The 21,105-nt window shown below is 41.6% G+C and overlaps 1 protein-coding gene and 1 long non-coding RNA gene across 4 annotated transcripts in view; one reads left to right on the top strand and one right to left on the bottom strand.

Annotated features, from left to right (window-relative positions):
- Positions 1-529: 529 nt before the first annotated feature.
- LOC138669872 (uncharacterized) lies at positions 530-9,368 on the top strand. The gene is made up of 2 exons (XR_011319249.1): positions 530-1,278; positions 8,877-9,368. It is a non-coding gene; the product is annotated as an uncharacterized lncRNA (long non-coding RNA).
- A 1-nt stretch (position 9,369) lies between these two features.
- Positions 9,370-21,105, bottom strand: part of TAF12 (TATA-box binding protein associated factor 12) — a 102,660-nt gene continuing 90,924 nt past the window's right edge. For all 3 annotated transcript variants that reach the window (XM_069756707.1, XM_069756708.1, XM_069756706.1), the window contains one exon: positions 9,370-9,712. In XM_069756707.1, coding sequence (XP_069612808.1) covers positions 9,677-9,712 — 36 coding nt within the window. In that variant the 3' untranslated portion in view covers positions 9,370-9,676. The remainder of the gene's footprint in view (positions 9,713-21,105) is intronic.

Here is a 21,105-nt window from a genome sequence, read left to right as displayed (position 1 = left end):
TCTCCTGTCACTAAGTGGTGGCCCATTGAGTGGGATACTGCACAAAAAATTGTACCGTGTGGCATAATGCAAACAAAAAATATCCACGGGACATGAGATTTGTGTCCCTTGTTGGAGTGAAGCAATAGCTGTGCATGTGCTTTGCTCCTCCATTCAATATCTATGGCAGTGCCACAGATAGGAGATTGCCTGAGCTAGCCAAGTACTGCTAAGAGGGTGAATGGTGTTCCATTCAAGCACTGAGTACAAGTCCCAAGTTCTGCTGATCTGTGGTCGTTTCAGTGGTCAGACCTCAGCGATCTAGCAGCCAACTATACTGTGGAACTTGTTATAATTAGTGATGAGCGAATATACTCGTTACTCGAGATTTCTCAAGCACGCTCGGGGGTCCTCCGAGTATTTTTTAGTGCTCGGAGATTTAGTTTTTCTTGCCGCAGCTGAAGGCTAACAGATGTAAATCAGCTGCAGCAAGAAAAACTAAATCTACGAGCACTAAAAAATACTTGGAGGACCCCCAAGCATTCTGGGGAAATCTCGAGTAACGAGTATATTCGAATCATCACTAGTTATAATTGAAACTATATATCGGATGTTATTTGATTACTAAAAATTTGATAAGAACAGGTCTATCTTGAAAATCGACCATTATTTTGAGTGGTGAATAAATCTCCTTACCAGGTGCCAAATCATATAATTTTATCATCAGACCATTTGCTGTTATATTTTTTTGTTATTATGGTGTTGTGACATTTAAACAATGTTGTGGTCTCATGGGGCTATTTCCAACTATTGGGGATGTTTTTTGGCTTTTAATTGTTTTTAATGTTTTTTGGTCTTGAAGCACAGTTGAATAAAGTTGCAATTGTTTTACACTAATTGGTGATCTCCATGGTAGCATGTTCTTTGCCCTTTTTTTTCTTTAACTACTAGTCTTCACATGCTAAAGGATTGATCCCCTTCATATTTTCTGATCCTGGCAATGGTGTCCTCCGCTGTTTGTGTATAGCTATAATTAAAACATTGCTTTAGAGATAAAGAATAAAGCTAGAGAGAAACCACAAAGTATTTGCATTTATTGAATAGCACCAGCACAGCCAGGACTAGTTGACAGAGATACTAAGAGCAGATGTATAGACTCACACTGTGTTTACTATTTTTTTCTTTTTAAATCCTAGGGCAGTGACTCGCTCCTACTACAGAAATGCTGCTTGTGTTATTCTTCTGTTTGACCTCACTTCTCATAAAACGTTTGAAAGCATCCAGAACTGGCATGAGGAGGTAACACAGCGAGCTCAGCCTCATCCTCTTCTTTTCCTACTACTTGGAACTAAAAGTGATATTCGTGAGCAGAGAAGTGTACCTCGAGAAGATGCGCAGGATTTGGCAGACTCTATAAGTGCACCATACCTGGAGACGTCTGCACGGACTGGCAGTAATGTTTCTGCTGCACTGTCCCTTCTGTGCAGAGAATTGCTGAAAGCTACAAGACAGGAGAAACCTGCACCGCTGGAGCATAGCTGTGTGGGATGCTCAGTAGGGAAGGAGACACCACAGAAGAAAATTTTATGTACATGTTGAAAACATAAGCGACATCTGTAGCTGCTTGGAAACAAAACAAACTAATAAACCTCAAGATCTTCTCGAATAATAAAACAAGACAACAACCAGTCAGAATAACATTAATAATCTTTAATCACACAAGCCAGATATATATATATGTATATATATGCATATATATATATATATATATATATATATATATATATATATATATATATATATATATAATATATATACACACACACACACAAAAGATAATGACAGCTTAACATTCCCTGCCAGAGGGTTTTGTAATGCAGGACTAATATAAAGTAGGCTCTTCTCTGAAGAGATGGTGTCTGCACTAGTTCCTGCAGGACGAAGGAGTCAGACTAGGAGTGTGGGTAATACAGCCGGGTAGTCTACTTCTTCTGTGTTTTCTTTATTAAAGCCATTCTCTGTGGGAGAGGAAAACATGGATTAGTGTACTGATAAAGCAAACAATAGCCAAGAAAAACAACACTTCATTAGTTTAAAGGGCGTCTGTCACTACATTTGACCTATCTAAAGTATTTGTTATAGATTGCAGAGGATAGTGATCATGTATGCCTCAGATCAGCTGTGTTGCGGAGAAATCATCTTTTATCATTTTATATAAATTACCTCTTCCAGGCTCTGGGGAGGACGTTGCATGGAAGATAACTCTGCCTCCAGAGCTTATTTTACATGAAAACGACGTTACCAGTGTGAGATATGTACAGTTGTGCTCAAACGTTTACATACCCCAGCAGAATTTTTTGCTTTCTTGGCTTTTTTTCAGAAACTATGAATAACACCATAACTTTTTGTCCGCACATGGTTAGTGGTTGGGTGAAGCCATTTATTGTCAAACTACTGTGTTTTCTCTTTTTAAATCATAATGACAACCCCAAAACATCCAAATTGCCCTGATCAAAAGTTCACATACCCTGGTGATTTTGGCCCGATAAGTTGACACAAATGGGTTTGAATGGCTACTAAACGTAACATCCTCACTTGTGACCTGTTTGCATGTAATCAGTGTCCGCTTTTATGCATATCGAGTTTCTGGGATCCAGACAGACTCTTGCATCTTTCATCCAGCCACTGACGTTTCTGGATTGTGAGTCATGGGGAAAGCAAAAGAATTGTCAACGGATCTACAAGAAAAGGTAGTTGAACTGTATAAAACAGGAAAGGGATACAAAAATATATCCAAGGAATTGATAATGCCAGCCAGCAGCGTTCAAACTGTGATTAACAAATGGAAAATCAGGGGCTCTGCAAAAACAAAAACCACAGTCAGGTAGACCAACAAAAATGTCATCCACAACTGACAGGAAAACTGTTCAGGATGCAAAGAAAAACTCACAAACAACATCAGCTGAAATACAGGACTCTTTGAAAACTAGCGGTGTGGCTGTTTCAAGATGCACAATATGGAGGCATTTGAACAAAAATGGGCTGCATGGTCAAGTTGCCAGAAGAAAGCCATTACTGTGCAAATGCCACAAAGTACCTTGCCTACAATACGCAAAACAGCACAAAGACTTCTGGAACAAAACTCAAAACTTCTGGAACAAGGTAATTTGGAGTGATTAGACCAAAATTGAACTTTTTGGCCACAACCATAAACGTTACATTTGGAGAGAGGTCAACAAGGCCTATGATAAAAGGAACACATTCAAACTGTAAAACACGGAGGTGGATCGTTGATGTTTTGGGGATGTGTGAGCTACAAAGGCACAGGAAACTTGGTCAAAGTTGAAGGAAAGATGAATGCAGCACGTTATCAGCAAATATTGGAGTCAAGTTTGCAATCATCAGCTCGGAAGCTGCTCATGGGATGTACTTGGACGTTCCAACATGACAATGATCCAAAACTCGAGGCCAGTTCGACTTGTCATTGGCTACAGCAGAACAAAGTGAAGGTTCTGGAGTGGCCATCTCGGTTTCCTGACCTCAATATCATTGAGCCTCTCTGGGGAGAGCTCAAGCGTGAACTTCATGCTAGATAGCCCAGGAATTTACAGGAACTGGAGGCTTTTTGCCAGAAGAGTGAGCAGTTTTACCATCTGAGAAAATAAAGAACCTCATCCACAACTACCACAAAAGACTTCAAGCTGTTATTGATGTTAGAGGGGGCAATACACGGTATTAAGAAATGGGGTATGTGAAATTTCGATCAGGGTCATTTGGATGTTTTGGGTTGTCATAATTTAAAAAGAGAAAACACAGCAGTTTGACAATACATGGCTTCACCCAACCACTAACCATAAATGGAGAAAAAGTTTTGGTGTTATCTTAATACAGGTCCTTCTCAAAAAATTAGCATATAGTGTTAAATTTCATTATTTACCATAATGTAATGATTACAATTAAACTTTCATATATTATAGATTCATTATCCACCAACTGAAATTTGTCAGGTCTTTTATTGTTTTAATACTGATGATTTTGGCATACAACTCCTGATAACCCAAAAAACCTGTCTCAATAAATTAGCATATCAAGAAAAGGTTCTCTAAACGACCTATTACCCTAATCTTCTGAATCAACTAATTAACTCTAAACACATGCAAAAGATACCTGAGGCTTTTATAAACTCCCTGCCTGGTTCATTACTCAAAACCCCCATCATGGGTAAGACTAGCGACCTGACAGATGTCAAGAAGGCCATCATTGACACCCTCAAGCAAGAGGGTAAGACCCAGAAAGAAATTTCTCAACAAATAGGCTGTTCCCAGAGTGCTGTATCAAGGCACCTCAATGGTAAGTCTGTTGGAAGGAAACAATGTGGCAGAAAACGCTGTACAACGAGAAGAGGAGACCGGACCCTGAGGAAGATTGTGGAGAAGGACCGATTCCAGACCTTGGGGAACCTGAGGAAGCAGTGGACGGAGTCTGGTGTGGAAACATCCAGAGCCACCGTGCACAGGCGTGTGCAGGAAATGGGCTACAGGTGCCGCATTCCCCAGGTAAAGCCACTTTTGAACCATAAACAGCGGCAGAGGCGCCTGACCTGGGCTACAGAGAAGCAGCACTGGACTGTTGCTAAGTGGTCCCAAGTACTTTTTTCTGATGAAAGCAAATTTTGCATGTCATTCGGAAATCAAGGTGCCAGAGTCTGGAGGAAGACTGGGGAGAAGGAAATGCCAAAATGCCTGAAGTCCAGTGTCAAGTACCCAAAGTCAGTGATGGTGTGGGGTGCCATGTCAGCTGCTGGTGTTGGTCCACTGTGTTTCATCAAGGGCAGGGTCAATGCAGCTAGCTATCAGGAGATTTTGGAGCACTTCATGCTTCCATCGGCTGAAATGCTTTATGGAGATGAAGATTTCATTTTTCAGCACGACCTGGCACCTGCTCACAGTGCCAAAACCACTGGTAAATGGTTTACTGACCATGGTATTACTGTGCTCAATTGGCCTGCCAACTCTCCTGACCTGAACCCCATAGAGAATCTGTGGGATATTGTGAAGAGAAAGTTGAGAGACGCAAGACCCAACACTCTGGATGAGCTTAAGGCCGTTATTGAAGCATCCTGGGCCTCCATAACATCTCAGCAGTGTCACAGGCTGATTGCCTCCATGCCACGCCGCATTGAAGCAGTCATTTCTGCCAAAGGATTCCCGACCAAGTATTGAGTGCATAACTGAACATTATTATTTGTTGGTTTTTTTGTTTGTTATTAAAAAACACTTTTATTTGATTGGATGGGTGAAATATGCTAATTTATTGAGACAGGTTTTTTGGGTTATCAGGAGTTGTATGCCTAAATCATCAGTATTAAAACAATACAAGACCTGACAAATTTCAGTTGGTGGATAATGAATCTATAATATATGAAAGTTTAATTGTAATCATTACATTATGGTAAATAATGAAATTTAACACTATATGCTAATTTTTTGAGAAGGACCTGTACAACCGGCTGTGGCTGGACACAGACTACAGGGCGAGCTGCGCTCACACGGAGACCGTGCAGACAGCAAGGCCCAAAGACCCTACTCTAGGTTATCCTATGTAGTGTTTTTCCCACATCTAGCTGTAGACGGGTGGAAAGACACTAATAGGAAATTTTTGGAAAAATTTTCAGTAGGCTGCACTATTTGAAAAAAAAGGACAAGTTATTTAACGGTATGAGGCAGTAACGCACCCTGAGCTGAATACAACCGGCTGTGGCTGCACACAGACTACAGGGCGAGCTGCGCTCACACGGAGACCGTGCAGACAGCCGTAAACGGCGCTGCAAGGCCCAAAAAAACCCCTCTAGGTTATCCTATGTAGTGTTTTTCCACAATTTAGCTGGAGACGGGTGGAAAGACACTAATAGGAAATTTTAGAAAAAATGTGCAGCAGGCTGCACTATGAGCAAAAAAGGACAATGGATAGAACTGTATGAGGCAGTGTGAACCCCCCCTGAGCTGAATACAACCGGGTATGTGGCTGCACACAGACTACAGAGTGAGCTGCACACACACACACAGAGACCTTGCAGAACGCTGTTAAAACAGCGCTGCAAGGCAAGAGCAAGGTGAACACACAGCGTTTGCTAAATTAGCCTTGGAAAAGCAAAATAAAGCAATTCGCTATCTCAACTGGCCCTCAGTTAGAACACAGCGTCCTGTCCCTAACTGAAATCACAGCAGAGTGAGCGCAAAATGGCGGCAGCGTTTTTTATAGTGCATGGTGACATCATTTCAGCAGCCAATCACAGCCTTGCCAGTAGTTACATGCCCACCATGCTAAACAGGATGTGCCCACACTTCCATTCATTCCTCATTGGCTGCTGCGTGCAGTTTGAATTCTGGGAACTTCCGATTCCGGTATCCGATACGCGGTGAGTATCGGAAATCGGTATCGGAATTCCGATACCGCAAATATCGGAATGCTCAACAATACTTATAAGATATCACCTGTTACGGAGATGGCACTAAGCCTTATAGGTAATGAACAGGATTTATGGTGTCCAAAGTCTGTTCAGTATCTGCCCACTTGAAATAGATCACTCTGTAATGACTATATAATATACGAGTTTCACGTTTTGTATTGAAGAATTGAAATTAACTTGTTGATGTGTAGTGGTTCCACACTATGAGTGGACGGGGAGTACTCACTTGGCTGGTCGTTGAGGTAGATACCAGGACACTGAGGGTTAAAAAGTCCATTTGGTTTATTAGAGGTCAGCATAAACTGCTCCTCAGGAACTTGGTAGCATGTAGCAGCCAGTCCACTGTTCGTTACACATTCGGCTCTATAGTAGAATCACAGCCCCTCGCTGACCCTGGTCAGCATAACATGGATTACTGTCCGTTAACTGTTGGCGTCAGCCACACAGGATCCCGGACACCTCTTATCCTCAAAGGCACCCACTTCTCACTGACCCTAGTTAGTACCTCTAACGGTTGTCAGGCCGTCCTCTCTGGAGGTTTCACCCACAGGGGAGGTAACATCACATGGAGTGGTCACGTGAAAATGACATCACTGAACGTCCTCAAACTCTTGCAGATGCTGCAGGGAAAAGGGGTACAGTAAGCACCCTCACCCAGAGGTGAGGCATGTGGGTAGCAAGACCGCGGCCATTAGCCTCCTTACAGATGATATTCTAATTTTGTGAGCTGCTCCTGTATATGCAGTCAACTCCAGTTCTCCTCTCCAATCCATATGCAAAGTGTATGGGGAATGATATATGTGGCATATGAAAAAAGGCAGAGAAGGCACTAACCGATCTTAAAATCCCAATTTTATTCAATCTTCATTAAAATTCCATGGCCGGGAGAGTGAGGAAAAGAAATTGCTGTGAGCAGGAACAAACGACGGCCGTTTCGCGCTGTGCTTGCACTTCTACGGGTCAGTATCAGAGAGACCACCTCAGTTTTTCCAGGGAGTGCCATTCAGCTTCTTTCATTTCTTTTTTGTATTTGCTTAATGATATATGTAGGTTTCTTGTACCTCAAATATAATTAGTAAATTAAATTAACAACTGCAATTTTGCAGTGCGTCATTGTGATCGGTCTGTTATGTGACCAAAGTCAGGCTGTAGCCCAAGTTCTAACCTTCAAACCTCAGATAGGATGGGCCACCTGACAAGACATCATTCAAAACTCGCTACTTTTAGCTCCTTTAACAAGCCTTTTTGATGGCTCTCCTGTCACTAAGTGGTGGCCCATTGAGTGGGATACTGCACAAAAAATTGTACCGTGTGGCATAATGCAAACAAAAAATATCCACGGGACATGAGATTTGTGTCCCTTGTTGGAGTGAAGCAATAGCTGTGCATGTGCTTTGCTCCTCCATTCAATATCTATGGCAGTGCCACAGATAGGAGATTGCCTGAGCTAGCCAAGTACTGCTAAGAGGGTGAATGGTGTTCCATTCAAGCACTGAGTACAAGTCCCAAGTTCTGCTGATCTGTGGTCGTTTCAGTGGTCAGACCTCAGCGATCTAGCAGCCAACTATACTGTGGAACTTGTTATAATTAGTGATGAGCGAATATACTCGTTACTCGAGATTTCTCAAGCACGCTCGGGGGTCCTCCGAGTATTTTTTAGTGCTCGGAGATTTAGTTTTTCTTGCCGCAGCTGAAGGCTAACAGATGTAAATCAGCTGCAGCAAGAAAAACTAAATCTACGAGCACTAAAAAATACTTGGAGGACCCCCAAGCATTCTGGGGAAATCTCGAGTAACGAGTATATTCGAATCATCACTAGTTATAATTGAAACTATATATCGGATGTTATTTGATTACTAAAAATTTGATAAGAACAGGTCTATCTTGAAAATCGACCATTATTTTGAGTGGTGAATAAATCTCCTTACCAGGTGCCAAATCATATAATTTTATCATCAGACCATTTGCTGTTATATTTTTTTGTTATTATGGTGTTGTGACATTTAAACAATGTTGTGGTCTCATGGGGCTATTTCCAACTATTGGGGATGTTTTTTGGCTTTTAATTGTTTTTAATGTTTTTTGGTCTTGAAGCACAGTTGAATAAAGTTGCAATTGTTTTACACTAATTGGTGATCTCCATGGTAGCATGTTCTTTGCCCTTTTTTTTCTTTAACTACTAGTCTTCACATGCTAAAGGATTGATCCCCTTCATATTTTCTGATCCTGGCAATGGTGTCCTCCGCTGTTTGTGTATAGCTATAATTAAAACATTGCTTTAGAGATAAAGAATAAAGCTAGAGAGAAACCACAAAGTATTTGCATTTATTGAATAGCACCAGCACAGCCAGGACTAGTTGACAGAGATACTAAGAGCAGATGTATAGACTCACACTGTGTTTACTATTTTTTTCTTTTTAAATCCTAGGGCAGTGACTCGCTCCTACTACAGAAATGCTGCTTGTGTTATTCTTCTGTTTGACCTCACTTCTCATAAAACGTTTGAAAGCATCCAGAACTGGCATGAGGAGGTAACACAGCGAGCTCAGCCTCATCCTCTTCTTTTCCTACTACTTGGAACTAAAAGTGATATTCGTGAGCAGAGAAGTGTACCTCGAGAAGATGCGCAGGATTTGGCAGACTCTATAAGTGCACCATACCTGGAGACGTCTGCACGGACTGGCAGTAATGTTTCTGCTGCACTGTCCCTTCTGTGCAGAGAATTGCTGAAAGCTACAAGACAGGAGAAACCTGCACCGCTGGAGCATAGCTGTGTGGGATGCTCAGTAGGGAAGGAGACACCACAGAAGAAAATTTTATGTACATGTTGAAAACATAAGCGACATCTGTAGCTGCTTGGAAACAAAACAAACTAATAAACCTCAAGATCTTCTCGAATAATAAAACAAGACAACAACCAGTCAGAATAACATTAATAATCTTTAATCACACAAGCCAGATATATATATATGTATATATATGCATATATATATATATATATATATATATATATATATATATATATATATATATATATATATATATATATATATAATATATATACACACACACACACAAAAGATAATGACAGCTTAACATTCCCTGCCAGAGGGTTTTGTAATGCAGGACTAATATAAAGTAGGCTCTTCTCTGAAGAGATGGTGTCTGCACTAGTTCCTGCAGGACGAAGGAGTCAGACTAGGAGTGTGGGTAATACAGCCGGGTAGTCTACTTCTTCTGTGTTTTCTTTATTAAAGCCATTCTCTGTGGGAGAGGAAAACATGGATTAGTGTACTGATAAAGCAAACAATAGCCAAGAAAAACAACACTTCATTAGTTTAAAGGGCGTCTGTCACTACATTTGACCTATCTAAAGTATTTGTTATAGATTGCAGAGGATAGTGATCATGTATGCCTCAGATCAGCTGTGTTGCGGAGAAATCATCTTTTATCATTTTATATAAATTACCTCTTCCAGGCTCTGGGGAGGACGTTGCATGGAAGATAACTCTGCCTCCAGAGCTTATTTTACATGAAAACGACGTTACCAGTGTGAGATATGTACAGTTGTGCTCAAACGTGTACATACCCCAGCAGAATTTTTTGCTTTCTTGGCTTTTTTTCAGAAACTATGAATAACACCATAACTTTTTGTCCGCACATGGTTAGTGGTTGGGTGAAGCCATTTATTGTCAAACTACTGTGTTTTCTCTTTTTAAATCATAATGACAACCCCAAAACATCCAAATTGCCCTGATCAAAAGTTCACATACCCTGGTGATTTTGGCCCGATAAGTTGACACAAATGGGTTTGAATGGCTACTAAACGTAACATCCTCACTTGTGACCTGTTTGCATGTAATCAGTGTCCGCTTTTATGCATATCGAGTTTCTGGGATCCAGACAGACTCTTGCATCTTTCATCCAGCCACTGACGTTTCTGGATTGTGAGTCATGGGGAAAGCAAAAGAATTGTCAACGGATCTACAAGAAAAGGTAGTTGAACTGTATAAAACAGGAAAGGGATACAAAAATATATCCAAGGAATTGATAATGCCAGCCAGCAGCGTTCAAACTGTGATTAACAAATGGAAAATCAGGGGCTCTGCAAAAACAAAAACCACAGTCAGGTAGACCAACAAAAATGTCATCCACAACTGACAGGAAAACTGTTCAGGATGCAAAGAAAAACTCACAAACAACATCAGCTGAAATACAGGACTCTTTGAAAACTAGCGGTGTGGCTGTTTCAAGATGCACAATATGGAGGCATTTGAACAAAAATGGGCTGCATGGTCAAGTTGCCAGAAGAAAGCCATTACTGCGCAAATGCCACAAAGTACCTTGCCTACAATACGCAAAACAGCACAAAGACTTCTGGAACAAAACTCAAAACTTCTGGAACAAGGTAATTTGGAGTGATTAGACCAAAATTGAACTTTTTGGCCACAACCATAAACGTTACATTTGGAGAGAGGTCAACAAGGCCTATGATAAAAGGAACACATTCAAACTGTAAAACACGGAGGTGGATCGTTGATGTTTTGGGGATGTGTGAGCTACAAAGGCACAGGAAACTTGGTCAAAGTTGAAGGAAAGATGAATGCAGCACGTTATCAGCAAATATTGGAGTCAAGTTTGCAATCATCAGCTTGGAAGCTGCTCATGGGATGTACTTGGACGTTCCAACATGACAATGATCCAAAACTCGAGGCCAATTCGACTTGTCATTGGCTACAGCAGAACAAAGTGAAGGTTCTGGAGTGGCCATCTCGGTTTCCTGACCTCAATATCATTGAGCCTCTCTGGGGAGAGCTCAAGCGTGAACTTCATGCTAGATAGCCCAGGAATTTACAGGAACTGGAGGCTTTTTGCCAGAAGAGTGAGCAGTTTTACCATCTGAGAAAATAAAGAACCTCATCCACAACTACCACAAAAGACTTCAAGCTGTTATTGATGTTAGAGGGGGCAATACACGGTATTAAGAAATGGGGTATGTGAAATTTCGATCAGGGTCATTTGGATGTTTTGGGTTGTCATAATTTAAAAAGAGAAAACACAGCAGTTTGACAATACATGGCTTCACCCAACCACTAACCATAAATGGAGAAAAAGTTTTGGTGTTATCTTAATACAGGTCCTTCTCAAAAAATTAGCATATAGTGTTAAATTTCATTATTTACCATAATGTAATGATTACAATTAAACTTTCATATATTATAGATTCATTATCCACCAACTGAAATTTGTCAGGTCTTTTATTGTTTTAATACTGATGATTTTGGCATACAACTCCTGATAACCCAAAAAACCTGTCTCAATAAATTAGCATATCAAGAAAAGGTTCTCTAAACGACCTATTACCCTAATCTTCTGAATCAACTAATTAACTCTAAACACATGCAAAAGATACCTGAGGCTTTTATAAACTCCCTGCCTGGTTCATTACTCAAAACCCCCATCATGGGTAAGACTAGCGACCTGACAGATGTCAAGAAGGCCATCATTGACACCCTCAAGCAAGAGGGTAAGACCCAGAAAGAAATTTCTCAACAAATAGGCTGTTCCCAGAGTGCTGTATCAAGGCACCTCAATGGTAAGTCTGTTGGAAGGAAACAATGTGGCAGAAAACGCTGTACAACAAGAAGAGGAGACCGGACCCTGAGGAAGATTGTGGAGAAGGACCGATTCCAGACATTGGGGAACCTGAGGAAGCAGTGGACTGAGTCTGGTGTGGAAACATCCAGAGCCACCGTGCACAGGCGTGTGCAGGAAATGGGCTACAGGTGCCGCATTCCCCAGGTAAAGCCACTTTTGAGCTACAGAGAAGCAGCACTGGACTGTTGCTAAGTGGTCCCAAGTACTTTTTTCTGATGAAAGCAAATTTTGCATGTCATTCGGAAATCAAGGTGCCAGAGTCTGGAGGAAGACTGGGGAGAAGGAAATGCCAAAATGCCTGAAGTCCAGTGTCAAGTACCCACAGTCAGTGATGGTGTGGGGTGCCATGTCAGCTGCTGGTGTTGGTCCACTGTGTTTCATCAAGGGCAGGGTCAATGCAGCTAGCTATCAGGAGATTTTGGAGCACTTCATGCTTCCATCGGCTGAAATGCTTTATGGAGATGAAGATTTCATTTTTCAGCACGACCTGGCACCTGCTCACAGTGCCAAAACCATTGGTAAATGGTTTACTGACAATGGTATTACTGTGCTCAATTGGCCTGCCAACTCTCCTGACCTGAACCCCATAGAGAATCTGTGGGATATTGTGAAGAGAAAGTTGAGAGACGCAAGACCCAACACTCTGGATGAGCTTAAGGCCGTTATTGAAGCATCCTGGGCCTCCATAACATCTCAGCAGTGTCACAGGCTGATTGCCTCCATGCCACGCCGCATTGAAGCAGTCATTTCTGCCAAAGGATTCCCGACCAAGTATTGGGTGCATAACTGAACATTATTATTCGTTGGTTTTTTTGTTTGTTATTAAAAAACACTTTTATTTGATTGGATGGGTGAAATATGCTAATTTATTGAGACAGGTTTTTTGGGTTATCAGGAGTTGTATGCCTAAATCATCAGTATTAAAACAATAAAAGACCTGACAAATTTCAGTTGGTGGATAATGAATCTATAATATATGAAAGTTTAATTGTAATCATTACATTATGGTAAATAATGAAATTTAACACTATATGCTAATTTTTTTAGAAGGACCTGTATATACTTACCTTGTAATGTCTTCACATCCTGTTCCGTCCAGATATGTCCGGATCCCAGAATTCTAAGTAGCGGAGGATCACCGACTCTGCCCTATTGGGACACCCAAGTGATGGGTGTCTCAATATGGAACTGCTGGTGGTACCAGCCTCTTGCACAGTACCACCAGTGGAACAACGTCGTACCATACACACACTGTATACGCCATACACAGCCTCTTGCGCGGTACCACCAGCGGAAAACCGTCGAACACGCCGCCACCAGGATCAGCCGAATGATACACTGACCGCCGCCATCAGTGTACAGGAGTGCATGTGCAGTTTTAATGTGACCGCTGCTATCTGTCTGCACAAAGATGGCGGTGGTCTGATTTACTGCGCATGCGCGAATTCCGTGCAGGTGCAGTGAATCATTCAGCTGATCCCGGCGGCAGATGCACGACGTATCTACAGGAAGAGGAAGGCGGTCATATTAAAGTTTTCCTACGAATGAAAGTTCATTTTAAAAAAAGTCTGTGTCTGACTGTGTACGAGATCACATGGGGTACACAGGTCAAAGAAGAGATGACATGAGAGGAGAATACACCAGATGGGGGAGAGAGAAAGCACAGGGGAAAAGACAGCTGAAACGGGACAGCACATGAGGGGAGAAGTCAGCACACGGGCAGAGAGAGTGGATAGGTGGGTGAGCACATGGGGGGGGGGGGGGGGGGGAAGAGAGATTCTCAAAGCTGCAAAGCCCGCTCCGATCGTGACATTTCCGCCCCCCCCAATGCGATAGCATCGGGCCTCCATCTAGTTATTCATATTCTCTGAAAGAAGGCCAAGAAAGCAAAAAATCTGTCGAGGTATGTAAACTTTTGAGCACAACTGTAACGAAGACAGAACAGGAGAAATTAAATTTGTGTTCTCACAAACACATTTTGCACAGCTCTTGAGCTCTGTTGTATTCCAACCATGTCTCCCTGTGAGCTGGAAGTAGAGAGGAACCTGCAGATGTGTCAGTTACAGTGCCTTGCGAAAGTATTCGGCTCCCTGGAACTTTTCAACCTTTTCCCACATATCATGCTTCAAACAAAGATACCAAATGTAAATTGAACGAAAATTATTGGTTATTTTAAATTTTTGTGGAAATTCAAAAACTGAAAAGTGGGGCATGCAATATTATTTGGCCCCTTTAACTGGTGTTGCGCCACCTTTTGCTGCGATTACAGCTGCACGTCGCTTGGGGTATGCCTATCAGTTTTGTACATCGAGAGACTGAAATTCTTGCCCATTCTTCCTTGGCAAACAGATCGAGCTCTGTGAGGTTTGATGGAGATCGTTTGTGAACAGCAGTTTTCAGCTCTGTCCACAGATTATCGATTGGATTGAGGTCTGGACTTTGACTTGGCCATTCTAACACTAGGATACGTTTATTTGTGAACCATTGCATTGTAGATTTTGCTTTATGTTTGGGATCATTGTCTTGTTGGAAGACAAGTCTCTGTCCCAGTCTCAGGTCTTTTGCAGACTAACAGGTTTTCTTCAAGAATGGTCCTGTATTTGGCTCCATCCATCTTCCCATAAATTTTAACCATCTTCCCTGTCCCTGCTGAAAAGTAGGCCCAAAGCCATGATGCTGCCACCACGTTTGACAGTGGGTATGGTGTGTTCAGGGTGATGAGAGGTGTTGCCTTTACCCAAAACATATCGTTTGGCATTGTTTCCAAAAAGTTTGATTTTGGTTTCATCTGACCAGGGCACCCTCTTCCACATGTTTGGTGTGTCTCCCGGGTGGCTTATTGCAAACTTTAAACAACACTTTTTATGGATATATTTGAGAAATGGCTTTCTTCTTGCCACTCTTCCATAAAGGCCAGATTTGTGCAGTGTACGACTGATTGTTGTCCTATGGACAGACCGTCCCACCTCAGCTGTAGATCTCTGCAGTTCATCCAGAGTGATCATAGGCCTCTTGGCTGAATCTCTGATAAGTCTTTTCCTTGTTTGAGATGAAAGTTTAGAGGAACGGCCGGGTCTTGGTAGATTTGCAGTGGTATGATACTCCTTCCATTTCAATATGATCGCTTGCACAGTGCTCCTTGGGATGTTTAAAGTTTTGGAAATCATTTTGTATCCAAATCCGGCTTTAAACTTCTCCACAACAGTATCACGGACCTGCCTGTTGTGTTCCTTGGTCTTCATGATGCTCTCTGTGCTTCAAACAGAACCCTGAGACTATCACAGAGCAGGTGCATTTATACAGAGACTTGATTACACACAGGTGGATTATATTTATCATCATTAGGCATTTAGGACAACATTGGATCATTCAGAGATCCACAATGAACTTCTGGAGTAAGTTTGCTGCACTGAAAGGGGCCGAATAATATTGCACCCCCAACATTTCAGTTTTTGAATTTCAACATAAAATTTAAAATAACCAATAAATTTCATTCAACTTCAAAATTGTGTTCCACTTGATGTTGATTCTCCACCAAAAATATACATTTGGTATCTTTATGTTTGAGGCATGATATGTGGGAAAAGGTTGAAAAGCTCCAGGGAGCCGAATACTTTTGCAAGGCACTGTATAGTCACATACAGCTCTGCATTGAGATCAGGGAAGCAGAGAGCGGCCACTACATATCACACGATAACTTCCCCTTCATGTATAATAAATTCTGGAGGCAGAGTTACTGTATTTTTTAGACTATAAGACGTACCGGACAGCAAGACGTGCCTAGGTTTTAAAGGAGGAAATTGTGAAAGAAAAAAAAAAAAAAAAAAAAAGCTAAAATTTGGTCAATTCTGTACGGATATCCCCCATCCTGGTGTATATGGTCCCCGCTTCCCCATTGTGGTACACAGGGCCCCCTCATCCCCATCCTGGTATGCATGGCCCCCGCATCCCCATCCTGGTATGCATGGCATGGCCCCCGCATCCCCACCCTTGTATGCATGGCATGGCCCCCGCATCTCTGTCCCTAGCCTGATAAGAATGGTCCCCTTCATCCCTATCCTGGTAGGCATGGTCCCCTTCATCCCTATCTTGGTATGCAGAGCCCCCATCTCCATCCTGGTATGCAAGGCCCCATTCCTTATTCTGGTATGAATGACCTCCACCCCCATCCTGGTATGTATGGCACCCATCAGAAAAACAAAAAACCCCAAACCATTATACTTTCCCTGCGCTCCCTCTCAGCACCTTGTTATGATGTCAGCAGCTGCTTTATCTTTGTAAGCAGCACATGGCAGCTTACAAGTCGAGAACAGCAGTCAGAATACTCACTACTCTCCACGCCGGGGCATTGCTCTTTTGGAGGAAAAAAGTGAGTCTTATTGTCCAAAACATACGGTATCTTCCAGGCAGCGTCCTCCCAATAGCCTAGAAGAGGTCATTTATATAAAGTGATAACAGATAATCTATCAACAGCTAGGCATCTGATGTGAGGCATTGTAGATTGTGAGCCTTCGCGGGCAGGGTCCTCATTCCTCCTGTACCAGTTATGACTTGTATTGTTTAAGATTATTGTACTTGTTTTCATTATGTATACCCCTCCTCACATGTAAAGCGCCATGGAACAAATGGCGCTATAACAATAAATAATAATAATAATATAAGCATCTCAATCCAGTCTGGGCATTTCTTTGGGGGCCCATGGACCCTATTGGGGCACAATCAAGGGGATGTGACAACTGGGTGCCTGCTGTTAATTCTTGTGTGTCCTGTGCCATAAGCTGGGTGACATAGGAGACTGATTTTTACTATTGTATGTAGAACAACAGAGCAAATAGAGAAAATAACTTTGCAGGAAGTAAACTGTTTGGACTGCAGAGGACTGGAGTAAAGTTATTTTCTCTGATTAAAACAATTCATACTGTTTGAGAGACATCTCGAAGAATGATTGCCTGGAGAAGAAAAGGTGAGCACTACCAGAAGTCCTGTGTCATGCACATGGTAAAGCATTCAGAAACCATTCACATATGGGGTTGCTTTTCATCCAGGGGAGAGTGCTCACTCACAATTTTGCCTAATACTACCACCATGAAAAAAAGAATGGTATCTAAACATTCTCTAGGGGCAACTTATCCCAGGTGTAATTTGGTGATGAACAATGCTTTTTTCAGCATGATGGAGACCATATCACAAAGCATAAGTGATAACCAAGTGGCTTGGAGAAGAAAACATTGAGATCTGGGGAAATTCTTGGCCATAGATCCAAATTTCAAACCCATTAAGAATCTGTGGTCAGTCCTCAAAGACAAACAAAAACAAAGAAATTGTGAAACGCCGAAGACTGGTTAGACAAGAATGGGCTACCACCAGCCGGATTTGGCCCAGAAACTGATATATTCCAAGGCAAATTACAGAAATCTTTAAAAGTAATGGTCAACACTATAAATATTGAGTCTTTGTATAAACTTGACGCATTTGTCAATAAAAGTGTAAAAACTTGTGAAATGCTTTTGTGAAAACCAAAATTTGTGTCAGTCTCAAAACTTTTGCCCATGATTGTATATTAAAATACTGGGGTGTTAGGGCATATAGTATAAACCAGTGGTCCCCAACCTTTCTGACCTTGACAGCCACATTAAGCTCAGAGAGGGTTGCCAGCCACATCCAGCTCCTGACCCACTCACAGTAGTGACACTCATTAGCGGTATAATGACAGCCAAAGCTTTTCCACTGAAATCACACAAAGGTAGTATGCAAAGCTCCAGGGTTTCCCATCTTACCCCATTCAGATTTGCTCTTCTTTCTGTGCAGGGCTACACACAAGTCACCATCTAGAGATTCACTCTTATTAGCTACTTGCTTCACCTGGTGCTATTGCTCTGAGCTGGCAGACAGCCACAAGGCACACAATATGAAAATCTGAATCACTCACTCCTCCCCATCACTAAAAATGAAAAACAAAATCTGGTATCATCGTGTACCAAAAGGCCGGTCTATCATAAAATAGTAACCATATGGTAGAAATTAAATCGTAATGCAGAATTGTGTTTCTTTCAATCACCATACTTCACCCCCCCCCCAAAGATACAATAAAAAGCAATACGTTGAGTGTACACCAAAAATTGATATGATCAAAGACATGAAGGTCAAAACAATAAATAAGAGCAAAAAACATGCCCTCCAACAAGGCAATAGAAGGAAAAATGAAAGTTATAGGCCCCATAAAATGCAGCCCATAATATTTTTCTACAAGTTTCAGAATTATTTTCACCTCTGAAAAGGGAAAAAACAACAACTTTGGTATCACTAAATTATACTAACAAGTATTTTTTTGCAGAATAAATAGTATAAAAATAAACTAAAATAAAAAAAATAAAAAACAGTGATAGAATTGCATTTTTTCTTCACAATTTCACTGCACTTGAAATTCCTTTTTTTTTCCCTTCAGTAAAATTATTTGTAGTAAAACACAATAAACAAGCCCTAATACTGCTATGTGCATGAAAAAATAAAAAATAAATATATTATGGCTCTTGGACCAAAAGCAGAAACTAAAACACTTAAGCAAAAAACTAAAATTTGTGAATCCACCACTGGACAACCCCTATAAACAGCTAAAGTGGAGGTAATTAAATAAAAAACCTGCACTAACTGATCTGAGACTGAACTAGTGTCACTTCCTCAATGTTATAGTTATGTCATGTGATCTCAGCAGCCAATCAGCATATGCCGATTGCCAGCCGTCTAAGCATTCCTACAGACTGGACGTCCACTTTGACAATAGTGAAGAATGTCTGTGACATCACCAATCACAGCAGTCCCGATATGGGGTGAACTTTGGTTGATTAACCCCTTTACCCCCAAGGGTGGTTTGCACGTTAATGACCGGGCCAATTTTTACAATTCTGACCACTGTCAGACCACTGTGAGATAGAACGCCATGTTGCGTTTGGAGAGCCCCTGATATGCCTAAACATTGAAACCCCCCACAAATGACACCATTTTGGAAAGTAGACCCCCTAAGGAACTTATCTAGAGGTGTGGTGAGCACTTTGACCCACCAAGTGCTTCACAGAAGTTTATAATGCAGAGCCGTAAAAATAAAACAACATTTTTTTTCCCACAAAAATTATTTTTTTAGCCCCCAGTTTTGTATTTTCCTGAGGGTAACAGGAGAAATTGGACCCCAAAATTTGTTGCCCAATTAGTCCTGAGTGCGATGATACACCATATGTGGGGGGAACCACTGTTTGGGCACATGGGAGGGCTCAGAAGGGAAGGAGTGCCATTTGAATGCACACTTAGATGGAATGGTCTGCAGGTGTCACATTGCGTTTGCAGAGCCCCTAATGTACCTAAACAGTAGAAACCCCCCACAAGTGACACCATTTTGGAAAGTAGACCCCCTTAGGAACTTATCTAGATGTGTGCTGAGCACTTTGACCCACCAAGGGCTTCACAGAAGTTTATAATGGAGAGCCGTAAAAATAAAACAAAAATTTTTTCCCACAAAAATTATTTTTTAGCCCCCAGTTTTGTATTTTCCCGAGGATAACAGGAGAAATTCGACCCCACAATTTGTTGTCCAATTTGTCCTGAGTGCGCTGATACCCCATATGTGGGGGGGAACCACTGCTTGGGCGCATGGGAGGGCTCGGAAGGGAAGGAGCTCCATTTGGAATGAGGACTTAGATGGAATGGTCTGCAGGTGTCATATTGCATTTGCAGAGCCCCTAATGTACCTAAACAGTAGAAACCTCCCACAAGTGACATCATTTTGGAAACTAGACCCCCTAAGGAACTCATCTAGATGTGTTGTGAGAACTTTGAACCCCCAAGTGTTTCACTACAGTTTATAACGCAGAGCCGTGAAAATAAAAAATCTTTTTTTTTCCCACAAAAAATATGTTTTAGCCCCGAGTTTTGTATTTTCCCAAGGGTAACAGGAGAAATTGGACCACAAAAGTTGTTGTCCTATTTGTCCTGAGTACGCTGATACCCCATATGTTGGGGTAAACCCCTGTTTGGGCACACGGGAGAGCTCGGAAGGGAAGAAGCACTGTTTTACTTTTTCAACGCAGAATTGGCTGGAATTGAGATCGGACGCCATGTCGCGTTTGGAGAGCCCCTGATGTGCCTAAACAGTGGAAACCCCACAATTATAACTGAAACCCTAATCCAAACACACCCCTAACCCTAATCCCAACAGTAACCCTAACCACACCTCTAACCCAGACACACCCCTAACCCTAATCCCAACCCCATTCCCAACTGTAAATGTAATCTAAACCCTAACTGTAACTTTAGCCCCAACCCAAACTGTAGCCCTAGCCCTAACCCTAATCCTAACCCTAACCCTAGCCCTAACCCTAACCCTAGCCCTAATGGGAAAATGGAAATAAATACATTTTTTTTAATTTTTCCCTAACTAAGGGGGTGATGAAGGGGGGTTTGATTTACTTTTATAGCGGGTTTTTTAGCGGATTTTTATGATTGGCAGCCGTCACACACCGAAAGACGCTTTTTATTGCAAAAAACATTTTTTGCGTTACCACATTTTGAGAGCTATAATTTTTCTATATTTTGGTCCACAGAGTCATGTGAGGTCTTGTTTTTTGCGGGACGAGTTGACGTTTTTATTGGTAACATTTTCGGGCACGTGACATTTTTTGATCGCTTTTTATTCCGATTTTTGTGAGGCAGAATGACCAAAAACCAGCTATTCATGAATTTCTTTTGGGGGAGGCGTTTATACCGTTCCGCGTTTGGTAAAATTGATAAAGCAGTTTTATTCTTCGGGTCAGTACGATTACAGCGACACCTCATTTATATCACTTTTTTATGTTTTGGCGCTTTTATACGATAAAAACTATTTTATAGAAAAAATAATTATTTTGGCATCGCTTTATTCTCAGGACTATAACTTTTTTTATTTTTTTGCTGATGATGCTGTATGGCGGCTCGTTTTTTGCGGGATAAGATGACGTTTTCAGCGGTACCAT

This window comes from Ranitomeya imitator, chromosome 3 (genome assembly GCF_032444005.1).
Source record: "Ranitomeya imitator isolate aRanImi1 chromosome 3, aRanImi1.pri, whole genome shotgun sequence".
NCBI classification, from domain to species: Eukaryota; Metazoa; Chordata; class Amphibia; order Anura; family Dendrobatidae; genus Ranitomeya; species Ranitomeya imitator.
Note: the sequence above shows the minus strand (reverse complement) of the source record. Positions and strands in the feature narration are given on the sequence as shown.